Raw genomic sequence first — 25,202 nt, forward strand, 5'->3', positions numbered from 1 at the left:
AGCAGCAATCATCCCTACTCACCAGCAGAAATTACCTGGTAAAGCTGTCCTATTTATAATAAAAATAGAGACATCAAATGTCTGTGTGTCATGCATTCCCAAATCTATGTCAGTTCTAACATTGTGACATAAACACCAGCAAATACATTGTAGGAAGATGCCAACCCATTTCCTCTATACTACAAACACATAGAAGGCAGAAAGATTGTATAGTATATAGTCACCTTAAGGCCCGGTTCACTCTAGTGCGATGCGAGAACCTTGCGAATCCAGTGCGGGTTCCCACATCATACCTGAATCGCACAGTGGCTCACACTGAGATCTGAAAATCGCTGCGGGTGTCAATGTAATGTTAACGACACCCCCAGATCGGTTCAGGTTGTGTAGGAATCGGATTTCATAGGTGTGAACACCCATGCGATACGATTCCATAGCGGACCAGAAAAGGGTCCTGCACCATTTTGGTGCAAATGCGATGCAATTTCAGCCATACAGTTTGTAACAGCCAATGTGCAGTTAACATTCCCGGCATGCCTTTTTTTTTTTAACGCTTTAAATTGATGGGTTTACTTCCACTTTAAATGTTTCCCCGACAGTCTCTTCATTGGGAATTTTTTTTACACTTTTTTTTACAGTTTGTCCATTCTTGATGAACTCACACTTCCCCATCCTAGTTGGATAAAAATGGAAAAGCAGCTGCAGGAAACCACTAAACATATTTCACCTGTGGAATAAGCTTGTTGGCTAAGCTAAAACAAGAAAGCAATTTTAACACTTTGCAAGGAAACATCTGGATATAAGAGCACATTGCCAAGCCACAGGCTTAGAAATAAAGTCCACTGCTCTTATGCTACTGCAAGAGCAGTTAAACGTGATTATTTTGATTAGTTAAGTGAAAGCATTCTACAGAGTTATCGGGCCTATCAGTAATTTCTACTTTCTAATTCTGTAGCGTGAACCAAAATGCAGCTGATTAAAATTTGAAGCTATATATTTTTTAAATAATTTAATTTTGGGAAAATGCAGCAGAAAGTCTGAACAGGGTTGCATACTGTATCTATTGTGCCATGTAGTTAGAGGCCATTTACGTGTGCCATTGCACTTAATGGTGGCATTTCAGAAATTTTGAAAGAGTGTAATAACTTGCCTATCTTTTCACTTTTCTTTACATTAACTTTAATACTAAAGTGATATACAGTTGTTTTGAGCAAGGTTCAAAATTTTATAGCCATTTACCATTTGTTTTTTTTAGCCTTGTGATGAAGATTCAGCTAGCCCCAGTGTGCCAATGTCTGATATATTGGAAGAAGAAAATCTTGTCAAAGAAGAGTTAGATCAGCAATTTCATAATTTAATGAAAGGTGGGGAATATATAAGAATTTAGAATCTCTCTCTCTCGCTTTTTTTCTTCTTCTTTTTTATTTTTATTTTTTATTTTTATAATAATGACAACACATAAAAAGCTTCACGTTTAGGTACCTGGCCCTTTCTTCCTATTGAGATTTCACTTCCTTGAGCCATGAAACATATGGCTCATCTTAAAAATGAAAACCACCTTGACAAATCAACATCAATAAAGGAAGCCATTGTTTTTTGGACAAAGATGTATGTGTGCAGTACTTCTGCAATCTTAAAAATTGAATCACAACAAAACAACAAGGCCCCAGTGCCAAATGTAAAACAGCCCCTTTTTTGTCTGATGGCCATAGGTCCTTGAAAATGAACTCCACCTAAAATGATCAAAAATATACCTTTAATGAGATCAAAGGAAATAAATGAATGCAGGAGGTGAAAGCAAGTACCAATGTTAACTTCAGCTCCGAAAGTAGACTGTCCCCTCCCTGAGGTGACAATGAAGGGCTGATCTGACTGATATGAACGCTTAAAACATTGCAGCGAAGGTTGATATGAAAGCTCAGAACATTGCAGTGAAGGATACAGTGAGGCAGAGCTCTAACCTATGAGCTCAGAGGAGCCATTACCATTCTGACCCATTTTAGTACATAGTCAAGGAAAGAGTTTGAAAACACTATTGGCACTTCAGTTTAGATTTTTGGAGGTACACAGAAGTGAAACTAATCATCTCAATGACAATAATAAATATTATTATTAGCTGATGTTGTTGGGCTCCTCGTACTGGTTACACAAAATTGATCAGCTAATTTTATTAATTTTTCACGCTATATTATTATTTTAAATAACACATAGCATATTATGAGGGAAACTTCTTAAGCCCTATACACCCTATCAGATTTTCTACTGATTTTTGTCTTCAGATTTACCAAAACCATGTAGTGCAAGGGCCTTCCTGATTGCATACAAATTGAATCTCCTAAGGTTTGACCTTGTATTATATGGTTTTGGTAAATCTGAAGGAAGAAATCAGCAGAAAATATGATGGTGTGTATGGGGCTTTAATGTTTTTCATTCTTTTTTTTAATACTTTTCTCGTCCTTCTTTTCTGCTTAGTTGAATGTCATGAGGATTATGTCCTAAATTCTGCAGACGAGTCAGAAAAATCAGTGTGCCAATATAAAGCGGATACAGATGCCAGCTGCACAAAGTTTATGAGCTACAGCCAGGTATTGTATATTGCACTTGTGTAGCAGGAAATTGTCTGGTACACTTAAGAGATAAAGTAGTGTTTCACAGGGTCCATGTGCTGTCAATTATTCATTTGAATCAATGACATGTTAATATTATCTGTGGTCAGCCATAGAAAATTTAAATTGGGAAGAGTATTTAGAGGGCTATAGAAAGGTAGTATACTGTTGAAACCTTTGAAATACCAGGTTATGCAGTACATATACATGAGAGAGAAATACATATAATTCACTGCTTGATATACTGCTAACATATTAGAATGTTTGATCAACTTTGGAAGTCATGAGCTTAATTTTAAATTTAATGATGACCCTGTTGCTTCATTAAATTTAATCGGGACCAAAATGCCTCCTGACCACTACTGACAACTTTAATGTAATTTGTTGTGAGCGAACACGTGGGCAATTCTGACTTTGCTCTGACTTCAATCCCAACCACGGAGCTCCTTGTCTTTGGTATCAAAGCTTTGTATCTACTACTTCAGAAAATATACCAATATGTCCTCCAGTACTCTCTACTGCCTCTTCCCCTTCTTGGCTGACAGAAGCCATGACAATACCCCTTCTGGGCAAACAGTTATCAATCTGGTAGCTTAAGATGTTGAATTTGGAACCCAAAATCAACTGTGGATTCAGTACACAGATCTCTTGATATTTTCCAGCAGTGACTGAACTAAGAAGCACTTGGTATAAATGACAAAACTCTCTGTAAACCACACTGTCCTGGCAAAATTTGCATGTGAGTGCATTTGAAAATGGATACAGTAACATGCTATCCAAATGAACGGACTTGCCCACACATGGTGTAAAGTCTGTTCATTTTGAACGTGACTTCAGGTACGACGGGAAAATCGAGGGGGAAGTCAATTTCGCCACTTCCATCGGCAAGATTGACACCTTACGAGCCCTGTCGCCTGGTATGGGTTTTAAGGGTAACCTCTATGCCGAAAAAGGTGTGGGGGTCCCCCCAAAGTCCATACCAGACCCTTATCCAAGCACTTAGCCGGGCAGGAAAGGGGATGGGGACGAGTGAGTCCCCCCCTCCTGAATCGTACCAGGCCGCGTGCCCTCAACATGGGGGGGTGGGTGCTTTGGGGAAGCCACCCTAAACCACCTTGTCCTCATGTTGATGAGTACAAGGGCCTCTACCCGACAACCCTGGCCGTTGGTTGTCAGGGTCCGCGGGCGGGGGGCTTATCGGAATCCGGGAGACCCCTTTAATAAGGGGGCCCCAGATCCCAGCCTCCCACCCTATGTGAATGAGTATGAGTTTCATCGTACCCCTACCCATTTACATGAGGGGAAAAAAAATAATAATAAAAAAAAACACACAACACAAGTTTTTAAAGTAGTTTATTAGGCAGCTCCGAGGGTCTTCTTCGGACTTCGGGACGACGATGAAAGAGAAAGCCTTGCTCCTCCGCTAGCAAAAGAGCAGAAGATAGCGGAGGAGCCTGGCTTTCTCGTTCATCGTCTTTGCCGACCGGGGGTCGTCTTTTGACTTCTCCGCACTTTCCGGCCTCTTCTCCCACTCTTCGGTTCTTCTGCCGGGCTCCTCCGCTATCTTCTTCCAGCTCTTTTACTAGCGTTAGCCCGGTCTTCTCGTTCATAGTCGTCGCCGCCTTCTTCGTCTTCTTCTTCCGTCTTCTCTTCTTCCAGTGTTGACACAACGCTCTCTCCCACTATAATGCCTGGGACACGTTGCGCGACAACTTATATAGGTATAAGATTCTAAAAGCCCTATCACATGATCAGAAAATCATACAAAAAATAACACTTCGATCGTCCAATAATCTGATTGTTAGTGCACAGCTTTCGTCTGGGAGAAACACAAAAACATTTTTTTTCCCGATACCAGATCATATAATTTATGTTTAATCGGTACAGTTTTTCTGACAATACAATATGAATACAATACAACGCATGACTTCACTTCCATATTTTTATTGTGTCGTACGAGAATTTTCATACTGTAGTAACCTCTTCATTTTCCAGCTGGAGACTAGAATGCAAAAAAAGGATCATTCTGCCGATAATTTCATTGTGTATACTAGGCATTACTTTCTTTACTGAGTGCTTTCTGTTTTATATGTACTTTTGGCTGAGATTTTGGGAAAGGTTAGCACATACAATATACGTTGATCAAACTTTCTCATAACATAGTGACTAATGCATATTTTCTAACTTCAGTCAAAAGCAGCTGAATTTGATGAACCTCTTCAAATACAGGAAGAAACACCATGGTGTATAGAAAACAGGTAATTAAGAATCATGGGATTTACCCAAAGTCAAACAACATCCTTCAATCCTCACTTCACCCCTTGTAATTTAAAATCAGATATGCTTAAATAACACAATTTGGTTGTTGCATGAAAACTCTAGGATAGAAATTACTATTTAAAGTCTTCAATATCAGGTTATTGTTCTCCAGTTGCTTCATCAAAAAAAAATAGTTTCTGCACAACTTTTCTGGATCTTTTTTGGGACATGAGTGTCATAGACTGCAATGTTAAAATCACAAAAGTGCAAGGAAGTCGTTTTTGTCTTATATTTGTGATTTTGGCTACGACTTCAGAGGGTTTTGTCATTTTAATATGTGTCACACTCTGTATTGTTATCATTTTGCCAAAGTCGTAAAACATTAAAGTGGCGTGAAAGTCGTATCAAGTCACAAACAAGTCTCAATACAAAGTTGCATGACTTTGAGGGTTGCAGCAGTATGAACCTAAGCCTAGGTTCACACAAATGCACTGCACTTTAAATCACACTGCCCTTGCAATCTGCAGTGGTTGTCAGTGCAATCCTAACACCTCAAAAGCAGGTCGCAAATGCAGTTTGTTTGCGCACATTGGATCGCATGATACAAAAGTTTAATGAAATCCAGTTGCACTGCGGTTCCAAAATTATTGCATGTACAGCTTTGGTGCAATGCAATGTGATTTGAGCCCGCCCACAACGGCCCACAAGTATTGGGGAATTTGTGACAAGAATGATAGGGGTCTCTAGAAGCCACATACCGGCCAAAATAAGAGAAAGGGTTGTTCATAACAGAGGATAGTTCAGGTGAAGATAGAAGATTTGGGGTAGAAAATGAGGAAGGGTGTGGGAAAGAGCAAGAAAAAAAGGGGGTGCATGAGGCCTGGCAAGGGCACCCAGTCATATAATTCGATGGTGCCTTTTCTTCAGAGGGAAAGCAAAGAGGTCAGGGTTCAAGTGGCAGATGTCCAGCCAGGGAGACCATGTTTACCTGGTGCATTATTGCAGCATACAGTGGGTCGTGACTCCGCCCCCACAACCTGATAGGATTGGTTAACTATAAATCAAAGACAGACCCGGCTCACAGCATTCTCCTTTTTTTCCCCTCACCTGATTAGGACTGGAATCACGAAGTATCCCTTACCATCTGTGGCTCCAGCCAAGTTAAGCTTCTCTAAATGATCTATATGGTTTGAGCTCCATTCTGGTGGTCTGGGGGCATATTTTAGCCTCTCCTGGGTGAAAGTCTTTCCCCTACAGTCTCTAAATGAGCTAAATGTTTGGAGCCACATTATGGTGGTGCAAGCTTCTCAAAGAAAGCTTTAAACCAGCTTTGATGTAAGTTTCCCTTTTGCTTTCCATATGCTTTTTTATTTATTTTTTATTTTTTATTTTTTTTCTCTGTGTTATGGGTGTTTGCCATTTCCAAGATGGCAGAAGCAGTGCAAGTACATTCTAAGCATGAGAGGCAGGAAGTGATGTGGCCTCTGTGACTAGTTTCCTGGCTAGAGCTTTTCCAGGATGGCAATCTGAGCATGCTCAGGCACTGATATTCATTGTTTGCAGGTATGTTTTCCCTTTGTGGCTTTTACCAGGACTCTTCCTATCTCCTTCTCAATGCTTCCTCTGGGATCACTATGTTGGGCTCAGTTTCCACTAGTGCAACTTGTCACTGCAAAGTTGCATGGCAACCCCATGAGTTCCAACGAGTACTGTTCACATGTGCATCCATAGACCTCAAGAATACACAGGCATTGCTTCAAGTCGCATCACATTTGCGGTAAAATTATGTGACTTTCAGGTTACAGTAGTGGAGACTTAGCCTTGTGCTGTTTTTCATTTCAGTCTGCTGCTTTGCTCTGTTTCTATGGGGAACATTGCCCAGGCAGACCACCCATAGATTTTAAGTTATAGGGATTAGGTAAGTAGTGAAGACTGATAAAAAGAGAGCCAATATCTATAGTCCTGTAAGGACCACAAGATGGAGGGAGTCTTCTGAAGGTCAAGACAAGTCACCATCTAAGAACAGACATCCAGACAATGTTGATTAAGGTCATCATCTCACACCTCATTGTCATTGCTCCCCGTTTACAAACATCACAAGTTACCAGCCCTAATAGTCACTGCATTTGTGGTGGAAAGTCTTTGTCTGCCAGCTAATATGTCACACCTGCCTTGAACAAGCTCTATACAGCCCTGCAAGGTCCTCAAGATGGAGGGAGCCTGCTAAAAGCCAGAACAGTCACCATTCAAGCACAGACATCCAGGCAACATTGATCAATGTCATCATCTCACCTCTCATTATTATTGCTCCCCGTTTACAAACACCACAGATTACCAGCCCTAGTGGTTGCTGCATTTGTGGTGGGAAGTCATTACTTGAAAAGTTAGCATGTCAAGTCCACTTGGAGCAAAGGAGGGGATGTCTGGAAAGTAGCTGCCTTGATTAAAGAATCGGCCAAGGAGTTGATGCATGAAGCATGTACTCCCCAGTTGGTGGCTGAATTGCCTAGCACTTCCAACCAGAGCCAGTAGGTGGTGTCCAAATTGGAAAGCTTGCCATGGGAAGAAAGCGTTAACCATGTGCTGAGTGACCCTAATGGGAGTGGTTCATAATTATCAACCAGCTTCTGCATCTGCAGGACTCTGAGGAAAGTGGCAGGGTCTGCATCCCTTTAGACGTGATTTCCTATTGGGAGTATCTTATCAAAAATTATATTTTTTGTTGCAGTGGATGCCAAAAATCTGACTTGTATCTTGTGCAGACTTCTGGGAAAATCAGTAAGCCAATCGTACAAGCTGGAAAAATTAAGTTTCAGGTGGGTGTTCTGTACACATTCTGTGTACAGAGCACCTCCAGATAGTCATGTTTTGTTGCATTTTACAGAAAATTGCAGCCCTGCAGATTAAAAAAAAAAAAGGGTGCAAGTTACCAGACAACGGATCCAATCTATTTGGGCATAGACCGGATACAGCTATCTCAAGGGTGACCACTAGCAGGCCAGGGCGAATATCTTACAAAAAACAGAAAATTCAAAAAGGTCCAGCATATAGGCGGAAACTCCCAAGTAGATACAAGGAGGCAAAATCCTACGGACTGGGAAAAGATTAGTAAAGGAACTGGAGAAGTAACCAATCTTCATTATTGAAGCCTTGATGATCTTGAAAAAGTATAATATCATGACAAACGTTCACCCATGCAGGGGCGTAATTTAATGAGCATAACGATCATATAACATTGATAGGAAGTCTAGCTTTCAATATTTTCCAGTCAGCCAGGCTACCAGAGTTGATGGAAAAGTTAAAAAATTCTGGTCCAGTTTGTAGCTGGATTAAAAAATAAAAATAAAATAACGAGCAAACAGGACGATTCCAGTTGCCCAGAGGAGATGAGGATTTGGTTCACCTCTGTTCCTCTGGTAGAGGATGGCGTGCTACACAGCGGTGTTGGCAGCATCTCCTCTCGGTCAGCCTCCATGCTTCTTCAGGGTCCCGGGCAGCGAATACGTCACTCCGGCCGGGGGCGGGACTTCCGGCGGCGTGACGAGGCTTCTAGTTCCGGCCGCTGGAACGCAGGGGGAGGAGGCAGCCTCAAGCTGGTGTTCGATTTCCGGTCCACGCAGCGGCAAAAGGATCGGGAAATTCAAAATAAAAGCAGGCGGACGCCGCTACAGCCTCGGCACTATGGAGGAACAGACGGTGGTGGCAGGAGCCACTAACACCAGCCAGACCCAGGTAAGCAGGGGCAGTGGTCCCTGTAACTTAGCTAGGGGTCTTGTTTTCTCCCTCCCTTGTTTCCCTGGGGGAGGCAAGGGAGCCTGCGCCACTCTTCCTTGGTTTCAAAATGTTCTAAGGAGAGTGGGTATTATATGCTTATAGGTGGCTTATGGGGAAGAGTCACTGAGGTTAAGCAGCAGCAACAAGCATGGGGGCTAAAGGGTTAGCCCTTTTTTTCTTGGCAGCTGATTGTTGTTTTTTCTCTTAGGTAATGCTGTTAATCATTTTTATTATGTGATGATTTAATAGGGGTTTGTGTTGGTGTATTACAGGCTAAAGTCAAGGAAAAGATCAAACATTCCTCCCCTCCCCCTAAGAGGAAATGCCCGTCTTGCAAAAATACGCTTAGGGAGTCATGGGCTAAAGCGTTATGCAAGATATGTATAGCAGACCTAGTTAGGGAACAAACCTGCCCTGCTACACCTGCTACCCAATCAGAAGAACTATTAAGTTCCTTCCGGAAAGAGCTAGCGGATACATTTGAATCATTCTGTTCTTTCTTGGCTAAGCATCCGGTGGCACAGTCAAACAGTGGTGACAATTCACCATCCTGTTCTCGTCCACGTGTCTTTGCACCGAGAAGTGACAGTGACTCAGAGGATGAGGAGAAAGGTGTTTCCCCAGGTTCTGAGGAAGAGGAAGAAGAAAGAAGTTTCTCGCTATAGACTGTCTTTAGAAGATGTGGATGATCTCCTAAAGACAATACATACAACCTTAAACATCAAGGAGGACAAGGCTCAACTGTCCTTACATGATAGGATGTATTAGGGCATGGGGGAAGTAAAACACCAGGTATTCCCAGTCCATAAATGTGTATCCGAAACGGTTAAAAGAGAATGGAAGGACCCAGAGAGGGATTCCCTTTCGAGGATTACAGTGATCAGGTCTGGAATAAGAAGCCAAAGCTTGATGCGGCTTTTTCACAGGTGTCCAGGAACACAGACTTGGCCTTCGAGGACAAGAGAAAAGAGCAGATTCCCTATTAAAAAAGGCATGGGATTCTACTCTAGCCAATTTAAAACCAGCAATGGCATCAACTGTGTTGGCTAGGAATATGGAACATTGGCTTGAGCAATTAAAAACTCACATTGAAGCAGGCACATCTCGCAAGGACCTGTTAGACACACTGCCTGTGCTGCAGAAGGCCATAGGGTACATGGCAGGTGCCTCTGCCTAATTCATTAAAATGTCGGCAAGGTCTGCGGCCCTGGTGAACTCAGCCTGCAGAGCCTAATGGATCAAGACATGGGTAGGGGATACAGTTTCAAAAGCTAAATTATGTGGGTTACCTTTTGAAGGGAACATAGTTTTTGGGCCTGATTTGGAAGCCGTGCTCGACAGAATGGCAGACAAGAAAAAGGCATTTCCAATAAAAAAGGTTATGCCACAGACCAAGAAAAATGTTTGTTCTATTTCGACAGGCCGAGGAAAAGGAGACGGGATATAAAAGACCCTGGAGGATCTCAAAGAGGAAGAGGGAAGTCAGGAGTATTATTCCGATCTCCTGGCCAAACCGCAAAGAACCAGTTACTCATCCGGCGGTGGGAGGAAGGCTACAGGCCTTTTTTCCACAGTGGAAGACGGCGACCTCCAGTCCATTCGTCCTCAAGATAATTGCAGAGGGCTACAAACTGGAGTTTTCGCAATCCCCTCAAAGTCGCTTTCATGTAACCCAGGCTCCCCTGTACATGGAAAAATCTCTAGGGATGTCAGCCCTACTACATGAGCTCATCCAGCAGAGGGTGATTGTATCAGTTCTCCCCGGAGTGTAGGGGAAGCGGTGCTATTCTCACATCTTCCTAGTAAGGAAGCCATCGGGTACGTTTTTTGTTTAATTTTAAACCTGAAAATTCTGAACAAATCAATCGGATACAAAAGGTTCAGGATGGACACCATTTTTTCAGTAAAAAACCTTTTGACCTCAGGCTGTTTTTTGGCCTCAATAGACCTGAGGGATGCATACCTGCATGTACCCATAGCCCCGACATCACAGAAATAGGGTAAAGATGGGAGAGTCGATCAGGCATCTACAATTCAGAGCCCTCCCTTTTGGCCTGTCATCCTCACCAAGGATATTTACAAAAATTATAGCAGAGGCCCTGGCACCCCTCAGATTAAGGGGGATATCCATATTTTCATACCTGGACAACCTCTTGCTATATGCCAGAACAAGGGAGCTACTGGAGAAAGATCTGGAAATGACAAAGTCACATCTGGAGAATCTTGGATGGATCATCAACAAAGAAAAATCAAATGTGATCCCATCCCAGACAATAACATTTCTGGGGTATACCATCAGTTCCATTCGGGGAAATAATTTTTCTCCCAGAGGAAAAGATAGAGAAGGTACAAAGAGCAGTAAAAAGGGACTCAGACAAATCTGTCAATCTCAATCAGGGCAGCCATGTCAGTTCTAGGCCTCCTCCCGTCCTCAATCCCAGCAGTACAATGGGCACGTTCCCATGCAAGGGGCCTCCAGCAGACAATTCTCAGGAATTGGTCCTACAGAGAACATCTAGAGAAATTGATCAGGATCCCCCCTCAGGTTCAGAGGAAACTATGGTGATGGAGGAATCAGTCAAATTTGGACAGGGGTCTACTTTGGACTTTTCCCATAGAACAAAGACTGACAACAGATGCAAGCTTCTGGGGTTGGGGTGCCCATCTGGACAGGCAGATAGCCCAGGGAGCATGGACAACCAGGGAGGCCAGAAGATCTTCCAACTAGAGGGATCTGAGGGCCATTCTCCTGGGACTATGGGCTTTCAGAGACCAAGTTCTGGGTCACCACATTCAGGTGTTGTCAGACAATGCCACAGCAGTGGCCTATGTAACAAGACAGGGGGGCACAAGGAGCAAAGTGTTGCTTACCTCAGCCCTTCAGATTATGTCCTGGGCAGAATCCAATCTTGCATCCCTGACGGCAGTACACCTAAAGGGAGATCTAAACCAGATCGCAGATTTCCTAAGCAGGGAAAGGGTATTGAGTGGAGTCTGAATACGGAGGTATTTCAGAAGATAACAGAAAAATGGGGTACTCCCCAAAATAGACCTGTTCGCATCCCACTCCAATACAAAGGTGGAGACTTGCTTCTCCCTAAACAGACGAGACCAAGCGGAAGGACTAGATGCGCTAGCGCAACCATGGACCTTCCACTTGTGCTACGCCTTTCCCCCCCTTCAAAATGATTACATTAGTGCTAAAAAAGCTGCAGAGGGAATCCACGACCATGATCCTAGTAGCCCCATTTTGGCCCAAAAGGACATGGTTTTCAACTATACAAAAGATGGCGGTGGGACCCCATTGGTGTCTTCCTTTACAGAAAGACCTTCTAACTCAGGGGCCCCTTCAACATCCCAATATCAGGCACCTAAGTTTAGCTGCCTGGTTACTGAAGAGCAGATCCTAAGAAATAAAGGCCTGTCTAATAAATTAGTTTCAACATTACTAGACAGCCGAAAGAAGGTCACTAGATCAATTTATTTTAAGACATGGAAATGTTTTAACTCCTGGTGCGCAAGTAAAGTTTTCTCACCAAGGGAAGTTGTTTCTGTGTTAGAGTTCCTACACGAAGGTATGGAAAAAGGGTTGGTGATTAGCACCCTAAAGTTACAAGTAGCTGCCCTCTCGGTGTTCCTGGAGAGACAATTATCCCAGGACCCTCTTATTAGATTTTTTAAGGCACTGACCAGAGCTAGGCCAGTACCTCTTAAGTTCTCTCTGGCATTGCAAGGTCTGACTAAAGAGCCCTTTGAGCCTCTAGGGGAAGCATCAGTTAAATTCTGGTCGCTTAAACTAGCACTCTTAGTAGCAGTCACTTCAGCCAGAAGGGTGAGAGACTTGCTGGCCCTATCCATTATTTAACCTTTCTGTTCTATAGTAGTGCTAAGAACTGACCCGGGTTTTTTGCCTAAGGTTTCAACGGTATTCCACAGGTCACAGGAGATAGTTCTTCCGACCTTCTGCCCTTCACCATCCGGCAGGAGGGTAAGAGACTTTCAGAGCCTGGATGTAAGGAGATGCATACTACACTATCTAAAGATCACAAGTGAATTTAGAACATCAAATTCACTGTTTATACTATTCTCTGGCCCACGAAAGGGATACAGGGTTTCCAAAAACACCATAAGTAGGTGGCTGCGAATGGCCATCTGTGAAGCCTACAAAACTTCAGGGGTAGATCCTCCCGCAGAAGTAAGGGCCCATTCAGCCAGGGAAGTAGCAACATCCTGGGCAGAACGGGCAGGGTCTTCTCCGGAACGGATTTGCAAGGCGGCTACGTGGACAATCTTCTCCACTTTCACCCGCCATTACAGATTGGACTTGCTCTCTTCATCAGAGCAGCCCTTTGGCAGAAAAGTCCTACAGGCGGTGGTCCCACCCTAGAGTAAGTACTCTCCTATCATCTCCAGGTGCTGTCCTGAAAGACGAGGTGAGAAAACCTTAGACTTCCGGGTAACGGTATTTCTATGAGTTTTTCAGGACAGCACTGATGACCCGCCCTAAAGTATTATAAAATGTGGTGTTATTGCTATGTTCTGATTATCTAATTTCAGCATGGCTGGAGGTACTCTAAAACAACTGAGGCCATGGTGGAAGTGTCCGGTCTATAAAGAAAATGGACTGTAGTGTTTCCTGGGAAAGTGGGTGGAGCTATGCTCTCTCCAGGTGCTGTCCTGAAAGACTCTTGGAAATACCGTTACCGGTAAGTCTAACTAAGGTTTTTTGGTTGCTACACCCTCTGTGAAACTGTGTCAGAAATGCAGGCTTTGTACTCAAGGCGCATCACTTAACGTTCTACTCAGACAGAATAGTCCTAAAACTCCAGCCTGCTTTTATTTATGGGTATCTTTCTCTTTTCAATTTAACCAGGGCGTCAATTTACCATGTTAGTTCAGTGAGGGAATCGTATCCCCTGGATGTTGTGCTAACTCTGGTGACCTGCTTGGCAGCTACCTTTTCAAGTAGGAAAGCTGAAATCTGTACTTGGTTCCAGCGTGGCTTAAGGCGGGGTCAGTCAGCATCAACACTTTCAGTCTCCTCCTAGATTGTTGAGACAATTAAGAGCCTACTCTTCACAATACCTTCCTATTTCGGAGGTTTTAAGAGCACATTCAACTAGGGCAGTGCCAGCTCTGGACAGCTCAGTTCTGAGTCTTCTGAGGCTATTTGCAAGTCAGCAATATGGTCCTCCCAGGACACCTTCAGGGCACCAGGAAATGAAAATTTTGGAAAGGTGAGCATACAATTTTCCCTTTTAAGGAATGTAGAAAAAAATCTTTATAAGGCTCTAACCTTTAGGGCCCTTTCACACATGCTGTCCAATCAGGTCCACCTGTCTGTTTTTCATGCACTTCCTATGGAGAGATGGATGTCAGCTGTGATGTGTCCACTGACATCCGGCATTATCAGATCTGCCAAATCCAGATGATGGAAAACCTATTTTCCATCCATCGATTGGATCAGATGGAATCAGATAAAAATGGAGAGGCAGATCCGCTTTCATCCTATCTCCTATAGAGGAGAGCAGGGCTCTGCCAGGTCCGTCTCTGCACAGTGAGCGGAGACGGACCCGTCATCCGCCTGCTCAGCGGAGATCAACGTATGGATCCCCCCACTGAGCAGGCAGAGTCCACCAAATGCACAGACCCGTGTGAAAGGAGCCTAAGTAAGCTACAATCCTCAGCAGTTTTTTTACCCTCTTTATTTATCCAAGTCGCTATTGATACATCTCAAAACATTTCTAGGTAGCACAGCGCAAGAGGTGAGAGGAAAATTTCCCATGTGGCCATCTGTACTTGTGACAACTGTCCCTCTCATTTTCTGCTTTCCCTGAAAGATCATTCAGAGGATCAAAACATGGTGCTGTAGCCATAATAATGAGTCCACACATTCTGCTTTCACTTCACTGTTAGGTTAATCAGAATTATAAGGTCATTAAACATTTTTTTTTCCTTTGCAGGAAACATAGTTTGGAACAAGAAGAAATTAATGCAGGAATGATAGAACAGTTAAGAGAAGCAGTTGATATGTTACAAGATCCTATAAGGTATTCCTGTGCCATTACAAAATTCTTCTAATGTATTTCTTTTTTTTATTATTATTTTGTGATGCATGGAACAGCAGTGCATTTAGTGGTACAAAGAGCAACACTGCTTTTCTATAGTCTAAATCTACAGTGCCTTGCAAAAGTATTCACCCCCCCTGGCATTTTTTTGTGTTTTGTTGCCTCACAACCTGGAATTAACATGGATTGTTTTTTGAGGATTTGTATCATTTAATATACAGAACATGCCCACGATTTTGAATTTTTTTTTTTTTATTGTGAAGCAAACAACAAATAGGAAAAAATAACAGAAATGGTCAATGTGCATAACTACTGGCCCCCTAGTCAATACTTTGTAGAGCCACCTTTTGTGGCTATCACAGCTCTGGAAGTCGCTTTGGATAAGTCTCTATGAGTGTGCCACATCTTACCACTGGGATTTTTGGCCATTCCTCCTTGCAAAACTGCTCCAGCTCCCTCAATTTGGTCGGTTTATGCTTGTGAACAACAATCCAAGTCTGACCACATATTTTCTATTAGATTGAGGTCTGGGCTTTGACTAGGCCATTCCAACACTCGAGTGTTGCTTTAGCAGTGTGTTTGGGTTCATTGTCCTGCTGGAAGATGAACCTCCGTCCTAGCCTCAAATCTCACACAGAGTGATACAGGTTTTGCTCAAGAATATCTCTGTATTTAGCACCATCCATCTTTCCCTCAACTCTGACCAGTTTCCCAATTCTGACTGCTGAAAAACATCCTTACAGCATGATGCTGCCACCACAATGTTTCACTGTGGGGATGGTGTTCTTTGGGTGATATGATGTGTTGGATTTGTGCCAGACATAGTGTTTTCTTTGATGGCCAAAAAGTTCAATTTTAGTCTCATGAGACCAGGGCACCTTCCTCCATACATTTTGGTAGTCTCCCACATGCCTTTTTGCAAACTCAAAACGTGACCTTTTGTTTTTTGATGAAAGTAATGGCTTTCTTTTGGCCACTCTGCTGTAAAGCCCAACTCTATGGAGTGTATGGCTTATTGTGGTCCTATGTACAGATACTCCAGTCTCTGCTGTGGAACTCTGCAGCTCCTCCAGGGTGCTGCCTCTACGATTAATGCCTCTCTGTGCTGCCTCTACGATTAATGCCATCTGTGCCCGGTCTGTGAGTTTTGGTGTGCGGCCCTCTCTTGGCAGGTTTGCTGTTGTGCCATGTTCTTTCCATTTGGTTATGATAGATTTGTTGGTGCTCCTAGGGATCATCAAAGATTTGGATATTTTTTTTTTATAACCTAACCCTGACTTGTATTTCTCAACAACATTGTCCCTTACTTTGGAGAGTTCCTTGGTCTTCATGGCAGTGTTTGGTAAGTGGTGCCTCTTGCTTAGGTGTTGCAGCCTCTGGGGCATTTCAAAAAGGTGTGTATATGTAATGACAGATCATGTGACACTTAGATTGCACACAGGTGGACATCATTTTACTAATTATGTGACTTCTGAAGGTAATTGGTTAACCAAAGCTTTTTAAGGGCTTCATAACAAAGGGGGGGGAATACATATGCACTTGCCAATTATCATTTTTTTTCTGAAAAATTGTTTTATGTATTTATTTATTTTTCTAATTTTACTTCACCAACTTAGACTATTGTGTTCTGATCCATCAAATATAATTCAGATAAAAAAAAAACATTGAACTAACGGCTGTATTGTAACAAAATAGGTAAAAAGCCAAGGGGGTGAATACTTTTGCAAGGCACTGTAGCTAGTATACTAAAAATGTATGATACACTAAAGAGGGGTGTGCATGTATATGTGTATAGAAACTGTGTGTGTATATATGTATGCTGAGCATGTGCACTCAACTTTTTGTTCGGCCATGGCCAGGCCTGTTCTGAGTGGAACCTGTCCTGTCAAACTGCTGTATTGTCTTGGCCACTGTGCTGCAGCTCAGTTTCAGGGTCTTGGCAATCTTCTTTAGCCTAGGCTATATTTATGTAGAGCAACATTTTTTTTTTCAGATCCTCAGTTCTTTGCCATAAGGTACCATGTTGAACTTCCAGTGACTAACAGTATGAGAGAGTGAGAGCGATAACACCAAATTTAACCACTTCTGGACTTGCCGCACGCGATATACGTCCTAAATTATGAAGAGAAATATCTTTGTTATGGCAGCAGCTAGCTGCCAAACCCTGGTATCCTCTTCTTTGGCTGGTGGTCCAGTTTCCGATAATTGTGGTCTCTGTGGTGGACTCGCACCGAGAAGCGAGATCACTTTTATTAGTGGCGGGAGAGGCCCCCCCGCCACTCTGCGGTGCCCTCTGCTGCTTACTGGATCCATCAGTATCGGCGGAGGTGATAGAATCCTTGTCCTTGCTGGGTATGGAGATGAGTGAATGGAAGATGACCCCTACCCTTCTCCATACCATTGCAGCGGAAGTGACATCAAAACGTCACTTCTGCCCATAGCTCTTTTTTTTTTTTTTTTTTTACAAATGACAACATTTTTTATTTATTTATCTGTGTAAATATGAGATCTGAGGTCCTTTTTAACCCCAGATCTCATATTTAAGAGGTCCTGTCATGCTTTTTTCTGTATTCAATGGATGTTTATTTTTTTATAATTCTTTATTTCTTTGCAAGAATACGAAACAACATCATTAATCAATGAAGTACAACATAATGCATTCCTGCCCTTTTTATGAACAAAACAAAAACAAGACAGTATCAGTACAATATCCAATACAGTATATAGTATCTATTCCTCATAGTGGTCCAACAAACCAAAAAAAAAAAACCAAAAAAAAAAAAAAAAAAAAAAAAGGGAAGAAGGGGGGCGAGAGGATCAATCCCACCCACCGGCGGGTTCATTACTCAACCAGCTCACCTAATCTTCAATTTCTTCTCCAATCAGCCTCTTCCCCTCCTCTGACTGTAAAAAAATGTCCCATGGAGCCCAGATTTGCGCTATGGCTTCCCTTTCCTCAGAGGGCATAGGGATCAAATTCTCCATGATCCCAATTTTCCTTACTTTGTTTAACCATTGCGAGATTCGCGGTGCTCCCTTTTCTTTCCAGCAGATGGTTATGCAGCTTTTAGCTGCATTCACCAGATGGCATAACATTGAATTCTTATATCTCTCTAATGGGATATGTGTACATAGTAATAGGAAGAAAGCCGGATCTTCCTCGAGATGATACTCAGTAAACAATTGAGAGATTTTCCGAACTTCTTCCCAAAACTGTCTAATCATTGGGCAATGCCAAAAAATATGGGCAATAGTGCCTCTCTCCTTACCACATCTCCTGTACTGTATTCAATGGATGTTTATATAAAAATGTTTAAACGCACCCCGTCCCGCCGAGCTCGCAAATATGGGTAGCCCCCGCATATGAAAATGGTGTTCAAACCACACGTGAGTTATCCCAGCGATCGGTAGAGCGAGAGAAATAATTCTAGCCCTAGACCTTCTCTGTAACTCAAAACATGCAACTTGTAGAATTTTTAAACTTCGCCTATGGAGATTTTTAAGGGTAAAAGTTTGTCGCCATTCTACTAATGGCCACAATTTGAAGCGTGACATGTTGGGTATCAATTTACTCATCGTAACATTATCTTTCACATTATAAAGAAAAAATTGGGCTAACTTTACTGTTGTCTTATTTTTTCATTCAAAAAAGTGTATTTTTTCCAAAAAAAGAGTGCTTGTAAGACCACTTTGTAAATACGGTGTGACAGAAAGTATTGCGACGACCACCATTTTATTTTCTAGGGTGTTATAAAAAAAATGTATAATGTATGGGGGTTCGAACTAATTTTCTAGCAACAAAAATGTTTTTTAACAACAAATCTCAGAAAGAGGCTGGGTCCTTAAGTGTTTACTACACCTGCTCCCCATTCACACTTCACACCGAGACCTTATAACACTAATGGGTCGCATGACATTGGGGAGGTAAAATGGCTAATTGGGCCCAATTTTTACATTTTTCACTTAGGGGTGTACTCACTTTTGTTGCCAGCGGTTTAGACATTAATGGCTGTGTGAGTTATTTTGAGGGGACAGCAAATTTACACTGTTATTCAAGCTGTACACTACAATAAAATATTTACAAAAAATTTGAGGGGTGTACTCACTTTTGTGAGATACTGTATATGCTATGTGTTGGAAATATCTTATAAATGGGCATCTTTGTGTAAAATAAATGCGTTTTCATTTTTTTCCCACATCTTTGTGGGAAAAAAAATCTTCATTTTGCAAAGAATTTTGGAAAAAAAATGACAACTTCAAAAAACTCACCATGCCTCTTACTAAATACATTGGAATGTCTACTTTCCAAAAAGGGGTGATTTGGGGGTATTTGTACTTTCCTGGCTTGTTGGTGTCTCAAAATGAGAGGCTATCAATACATCAGGTGTGATCAATTTTCATTGATTGGCACCATAGCTTGTGGATAAGTTTCACAAAGACCAAATATTATATATTTATTTGGGTTAATTTTTAACAAAGAAATGTAGCAGTATAAATTGTGGCCAAACTTTATGAAGAAAAATTACTAATTTGCAAAACTGTATAACCTAAACAAAGAAAACCATTTTTTTTCTTTTTTAAATTTTCATTTATAGCGCAAAAAAAACAAAACCCAGTGGTGATTAAATACCACCAAAAGTAAGCTCTGTTTATGTGAATAAAGGACAACATTTTCATATTGGTACAGTGCTGCATGAGTAATTGTCATTTAAAATGTGACAGTACTCAAAGCTGAAAATTGGTCTGGTTAGGAAGAGGGTTTAAGTGCCCAGATTGAGTACTTCCAGGGCACCTAATACATGACAGTTTAGGGATTACATTAAGGGCACTTTCACACTTCCAGCGCCTGGGCGTCGGCGGTAAAGTGACGCTATTTTTAGCAGCACTTTACTGTAGTTTTTGCAGCGCTTTTTTGCCTCTAGTGGGGCTCTTTTAACCCCCGCTAGCGGTCAAAAAAGGGTTAAAACTTTTAAAAAATTAAAAATGTTGTATAGAAAGTTAACATCTAAAAATAATCCCTCATTACCATTGCAAGGAAGCTTGCTTAACCACTTGCTTACTGGGCACTTAAACACCCTTCCTGACCAGACCAATTTTCAGCTTTTGCTGCTCTCACACTTTGAATGACAATTACTCAGTCATACAACACTGTACCCAAATGAATTTTGTGTCCTTTTTTTCCCACAAATAGAGCTTTCTTTTGGTGGTATTTGATCACCTCTGGGGTTTTTATTTTCTTGCGCTATAAATGAAAAAAGACCGAAAATTTTGAAAAAAAACGCATATTTCTTTGTTTCTGTGATAAAATTTTGCAAATTATAATTTTTTTTTCATAAATTTTGCCCACAATTTATACTGCTACATATCTTTGGTAAAAATAACCCAAATTAGTGGATATTATTTGGTCTTTGTGAAAGTTAGAGAGTCTACAAGCTGTGGTGCGAATCATAAAAAATTGATCACATCTGATGTACTGGTGGCCTATCTCATTTCTTGCGACCCGAACATGTCAGGAAAGTACAAATACCCCCCCAAATGACCCCTTTTTTGAAAGTAGACATTCCAAGGTATTTACTAAGATGCATGGTGAGGTTTTTGATGTTGTCATCTTTTTCCCACAATTCTTTGCAAAATGAAGATTTTGTTTTTTTTTTCTCACAAAATTTTCAATGTAATAGGTTATTTCTCTCACATGGCATGTGTATACCACAAATGACACCCCAAAATACGTTCTACTACTCCTCCTGAGTATAACGATACCAAATGTGTGAGACTTTTACACAGCCTGGCCACATACAGAGGCCCAATATTGAAATCGCACCATCAGGCGTTCTAGGAGCATAAATTACACATCTTATTTCTCAACCACCTATTACAGTTTTGAAGGCCCTGGAGCACCAGGACAATGGAAGTGACCCCATTTTGGAAAGCTAACACCCCAATGTATAATCTATGAGGCATATTGAGTCTTTTGAATGGTTTATTTTTTTTCCAGAAGTTTCGGGAAAATGTGGAAAAAAATTAAAACGCATTTTTTTTTACGCAAAGTTGTCCATTTATAAGATATTTCCCACACATAGCATGTACATAGCAAAAATGACACCCCAAAATACGTTCTGCTACTCCTCCTGAGTATGGCAATACCAAATATGTGAGACTTTTACACAGCTTGGCCACATACAGAGGCCCAACATGCAAGGAACACCATCAGGTGTTCCAGGGACACATAGCATGCACATACCAAGAATTACACCCCAAAATACATTCTGCCGAGAAAAGAGTAAACAAAAGATTACCTGTGGTTTTAGCAGCGCAGTTGTCCACAGGATGATAGCACTGGTCCAGGCAGCAGGCAGGGACTTGGTCAGCAAAAGTGAACACAATTTTCCAGGCAACAGGCAGGTATACTGTCCATAGTCAATATTGGCAGCAGGCAGGGATACTGTCCATATACAGTCCAAGGTCAGTGCAGGCAGAGATCGTCAGCATTGCCAAAATATTGGTCCTGGTAGTAGGCAGGAACATGGTCCATCCATGTGGTGTGGTCAGTTCATGCGACAGGCAGAGGCAGGATGGTATAGGTCCTACAGGCATCAGGCAGAAGTAGGGCCTTGTTCAGGACAGAATGGGGATATAGGGGTAGAGGCTTCTCCCACCCAAATCTCTTTGAAGCCTCCGAGTCTCCAGACCCTAATCTAGGAATTAGAAAACAAAGGAAATTGTCTTCTTCATCCAAAAAAACTATTCTGGAGCCCCTCACATATGTGAGACCCCTGTTATGAATCCCACTAGTCCACTGAGAGGGTACAAGATCAGTCCAAGAGGCAGGCAAAAGGCATGGTCAAACAGTCCAGGGTCAGTTTCAGATCAGGCAGAGGTATGTACAGAATCAGTAGGCAGAAGCGTGGTCGAATAACAGTCCAGGGTCAGTTCCAGATCAGGCAGAGGCATAAACAGAATCAGTAGGCAGAAGCGTGGTCGAATAACAAGCCAGGGTCAGTTACAGAGCAAGCAGAGGCATAAGGGGTTTGAAGGTAAATGGCAGGAAGTGAGGGTTATGGTTACCATACTTCACTAATAATTCACTGAAGTATGGTAACGGCGGAAACAGTCACCTATGCAGAGGCCTGGTTGGGAAGGGCATTGGGCACAATGATAAGTGGTGTCTCTTCTCAATCCTCGTTTGCTGCACACCGACATTTTTTCTGATGTCTTCGGCCTGTTGGTCTGGGAGGGATTTTATCAGGAAAGTGGCGTTCAGAGAGTCTGCTAATTACATCGGATCGAATGTTTTGTGGTGGGCCGTTGGGGTATATAAGGGCAGTGGTGATTTCCTCCTGGTAGCCAAGGAAGGGTATGGGTCTTTCTGTGGATTTACGATAAATTACATATGTGTTGTATATGGCCAAATTAAAGAAATAAATTGAATTTTTTTTATACCACTTGTATGTTCTTCTCGTGTCAAGATTGGGTTCGAGCATCTGGTCGTTCAAGTCGACACCCCCCATGAACATGTTGTACTCATGGATACAAGTGGGTTTTTGTATTGGGTCATCCCTCCTGGTGATCTCAACAAAAGTGTTGTTGTGGATCGAAGAAAGCATGTAGACATCCCTTCTGTCCCTGCACTTCACAGCCAAAATTTCATCGTTCCGTAAACTCGCCGCTTCGCCTTTTCTTAGCCTTTTGTTGACGAGGCTTTGAGGAAAGCCCTTCCGGTTCGTTCTTACGGTGCCACATGCTGGAGTTTGCTTTCTATGGAGGTTGCGGAACAGGGGTAAACTGGTATAAAAATTGTCCACATACAGATGGTAGCCTTTCTCCAGGAGTGGGTTTATGAGTTCCCAAACAACTTTCCCACTCGATCCGATGTATTCGGGGGAATTAGGGGGATGTAGCTGGGTGTCCTTCCCTTCGTATACCATGAAGGAATATGTATACCCTGTGGCTCGATCACACAATTTATACATTTTCACCCCATAGCGGGCCCTTTTGGAGGGAATAAATTGCTTTAGGCCCAGCCTGCCAGAAAATTTGATCAGGGACTCATCCACACATATGTGTTGGTCTGGGGTAAACAACTGGGGGAAGATCTCAGAAAAATAATTTATTAGCGGCCGAATTTTGTAAAGTTTATCAAAATTTGGGTCATTCCGGGGAAGGCACTGGGTATTGTCGTTAAAGTGTAGGAATCTCATTATCATTAGATATCTGGTCTGGGACATTATTGAGGAAAAGATGGGCATGTGATAGATGGGGCGGGATGACCAATATGCACATATTTCATTTTTATTGTTTAGTCCCATACAAAATGTGAGGCCCAAAAATTTTTTAAACTCCTCCACTGTTAGGGCTCTCCACTTGTAGGGACAGGCATAAGAGGACGTTGGGTTGCTTTCAATAAATTGTTGGGCATATAGGTTGGACTGGACCACAATGGATTCAAGCATGTCCTCTGTAAAAATTAGGTGGAAAAAGTCCATCAGGGAAAAATTGTGTGTGTCCACCTGGACTCCTGGGTTGGCAGTGAAAGGGGGAACGTTAGCTTCTCCTGAGTTAGGAGGAAGCCACAAGGGGTTCTGGAGGGAATAGGGAAGGCTGGCATGGGACCTAACCCTTTGGGGCCGAGTTGACACCCCACTTGTACGTGGCCTTTGCCGAGGTACTGTGGTGCCGGTGGATGGCACTGGGTTGCCGGTGGATGGCTCTGCGGTGCTGGTGGATGGTACCGCCTCCTCACCAGTGCGCCTTCGTCTGACGGGCGGACTATCATCTTCCTCCTCTGAGGCTGTCATGGTACCGCTGCTGAGGACAGGCTCTTAGTCCACGTCAGAGTCACAATCTGAATATGAGGAGGAATCCGAAGCGGAAACCTCCCCGTTGCTCTCGTCGGCTGCAAGAATATCATATGCCTCCTCAGCTGAATACAATCTTTGTGACATTTTTATTGATCACAAATGGCACTGACAGGTGACGCTGATCTGGCAGATGACACTGACAGGTGACACTGATCTGGCAGATGACACTGACAGGTGACGCTGATTTGGAAGATGACTCTGACAGGTGACGCTGATTTGGCAGATGACACTGACAGGTGACGCTGATGTGGCAGGTGACACTGACAGGTGACGCTGATCACAGGTGACACTGACGTGGCAGGTGGCACTGACAACACGTGGCACGGACGACACGTGGCACGGACGACACGTGGCACGGACGACACGTGGCACTGACGACACGTGGCACTGACGACACGTGGCACTGGAGGCAGATGGCACTGGAGGCAGATGGGGCTGGCAGATGGGGCTGACAGATGGCACTGGGGCTGGCACTGGCAGATGGCACTGGCACTGGCAGATGGTGCTGGATATTTGCTCTGGCTAATTGCTCTGGCAAATGGGGCTGGCAGATGGCACTGGCGCTGGCAGGTGGCACTGGCAGGTGGCACTGGCGGCACTGGGGTTGAAGGATGGCGCTGGCAGGTGGCACTGGCGCTGGCAGGTGGCATTGGCACTGGCAGGTGGCACTGGCGGCACTGGGGCTGACAGCACTGGGGCTGACGGATGGCACTGGTGCTGGCAGGTGGCACTGGTGCTGGCAGGTGGCACTGGCGCCACTGGCACTGGCGGCACTGGCGCTGATGGCACTGGGGCTGACGGATGGCACTGGCGCTGGCAGGTGGCACTGGCAGGTGGCACTGGCGGCACTGGCACTACTGGCAGATGGCACTGGGCTTACAGATGGCACTGGGGCTGACAGTTGGCACTGGGGCTGGCAGTGTAACAATGTATCACTCACAGATCCTCTCTCTCCTCACACGCTGTCTCTGTGTGAGGAGGGAGAGACACGGCAATGGGAGATGATCTCATATGTTTACATTTGAGATCATCTCCCATTGGCAGCTGCGATCGCGCTGTGAACGGCCGCTTTGATTGGCCGTTCACGGCGATCTATGTTTGCCTGTCTCCGGGAGACACGGTGAATACAAAACTTCCGCGATGCGCGCCCCCCGGCGGTGCGCATTGCGGAAGTAAACACAAGGATGTCCAGGGACGGCCAAGCGAAGGAACCCGCCTGCTCTGCGGCCGTCATTCGGCTATAGGGCAGGCGGGAGGTGGTTAAAGTGGACATAAACCCGAAAAAAAATATGTACAGAATAGGATTTCATATCATCTGTACCCAGTCTTGCCACAAAGAGTTAATCCAGCTCTGAGGAGTCCTCTTATCTTTTTTCAGTGAGTGACAGGTGATTTACATATCTCCTGCACAAGTCTGAGAGAGACATTCTGTGTACTTCAGATCCCCTCCTCCTTTCTGCTCTAGCTCTACCAGGATTGGCTGCTCCACACCTGAGCATGATTGGGCATGCTGAAGTCATGTGGGGACTTTTCTGGGTTTTGACTGGATGTTATTGATGATAGCAGAAGTTCAGTCTAAGAAATGCACAGGAGAAAATGCATGTTGACAAGGGGAGGTGGGGACGTCTACTGACATCATG

The 25,202-nt window shown here is 43.3% G+C and overlaps 1 protein-coding gene across 3 annotated transcripts in view; it reads left to right on the forward strand.

The window, feature by feature from the left end:
• LRCH1 (leucine rich repeats and calponin homology domain containing 1) overlaps positions 1 to 25,202 on the forward strand; it is a 310,046-nt gene that overhangs the window by 199,712 nt on the left and 85,132 nt on the right. For all 3 annotated transcript variants that reach the window (XM_077483249.1, XM_077483251.1, XM_077483250.1), the window contains exons 8-11: positions 1,253 to 1,361; positions 2,470 to 2,582; positions 4,794 to 4,861; positions 14,600 to 14,686. In XM_077483249.1, the coding sequence (XP_077339375.1) occupies positions 1,253 to 1,361; positions 2,470 to 2,582; positions 4,794 to 4,861; positions 14,600 to 14,686 (377 nt within the window). The remainder of the gene's footprint in view (positions 1 to 1,252; positions 1,362 to 2,469; positions 2,583 to 4,793; positions 4,862 to 14,599; positions 14,687 to 25,202) is intronic.

The sequence above is a fragment of the Lithobates pipiens genome, unplaced genomic scaffold (assembly GCF_037356315.1).
Source record: "Lithobates pipiens isolate NorthernLeopardFrog02 unplaced genomic scaffold, aLitPip1_a1.2 Scaffold_16, whole genome shotgun sequence".
In the NCBI taxonomy this organism is placed as follows: Eukaryota; Metazoa; Chordata; class Amphibia; order Anura; family Ranidae; genus Lithobates; species Lithobates pipiens.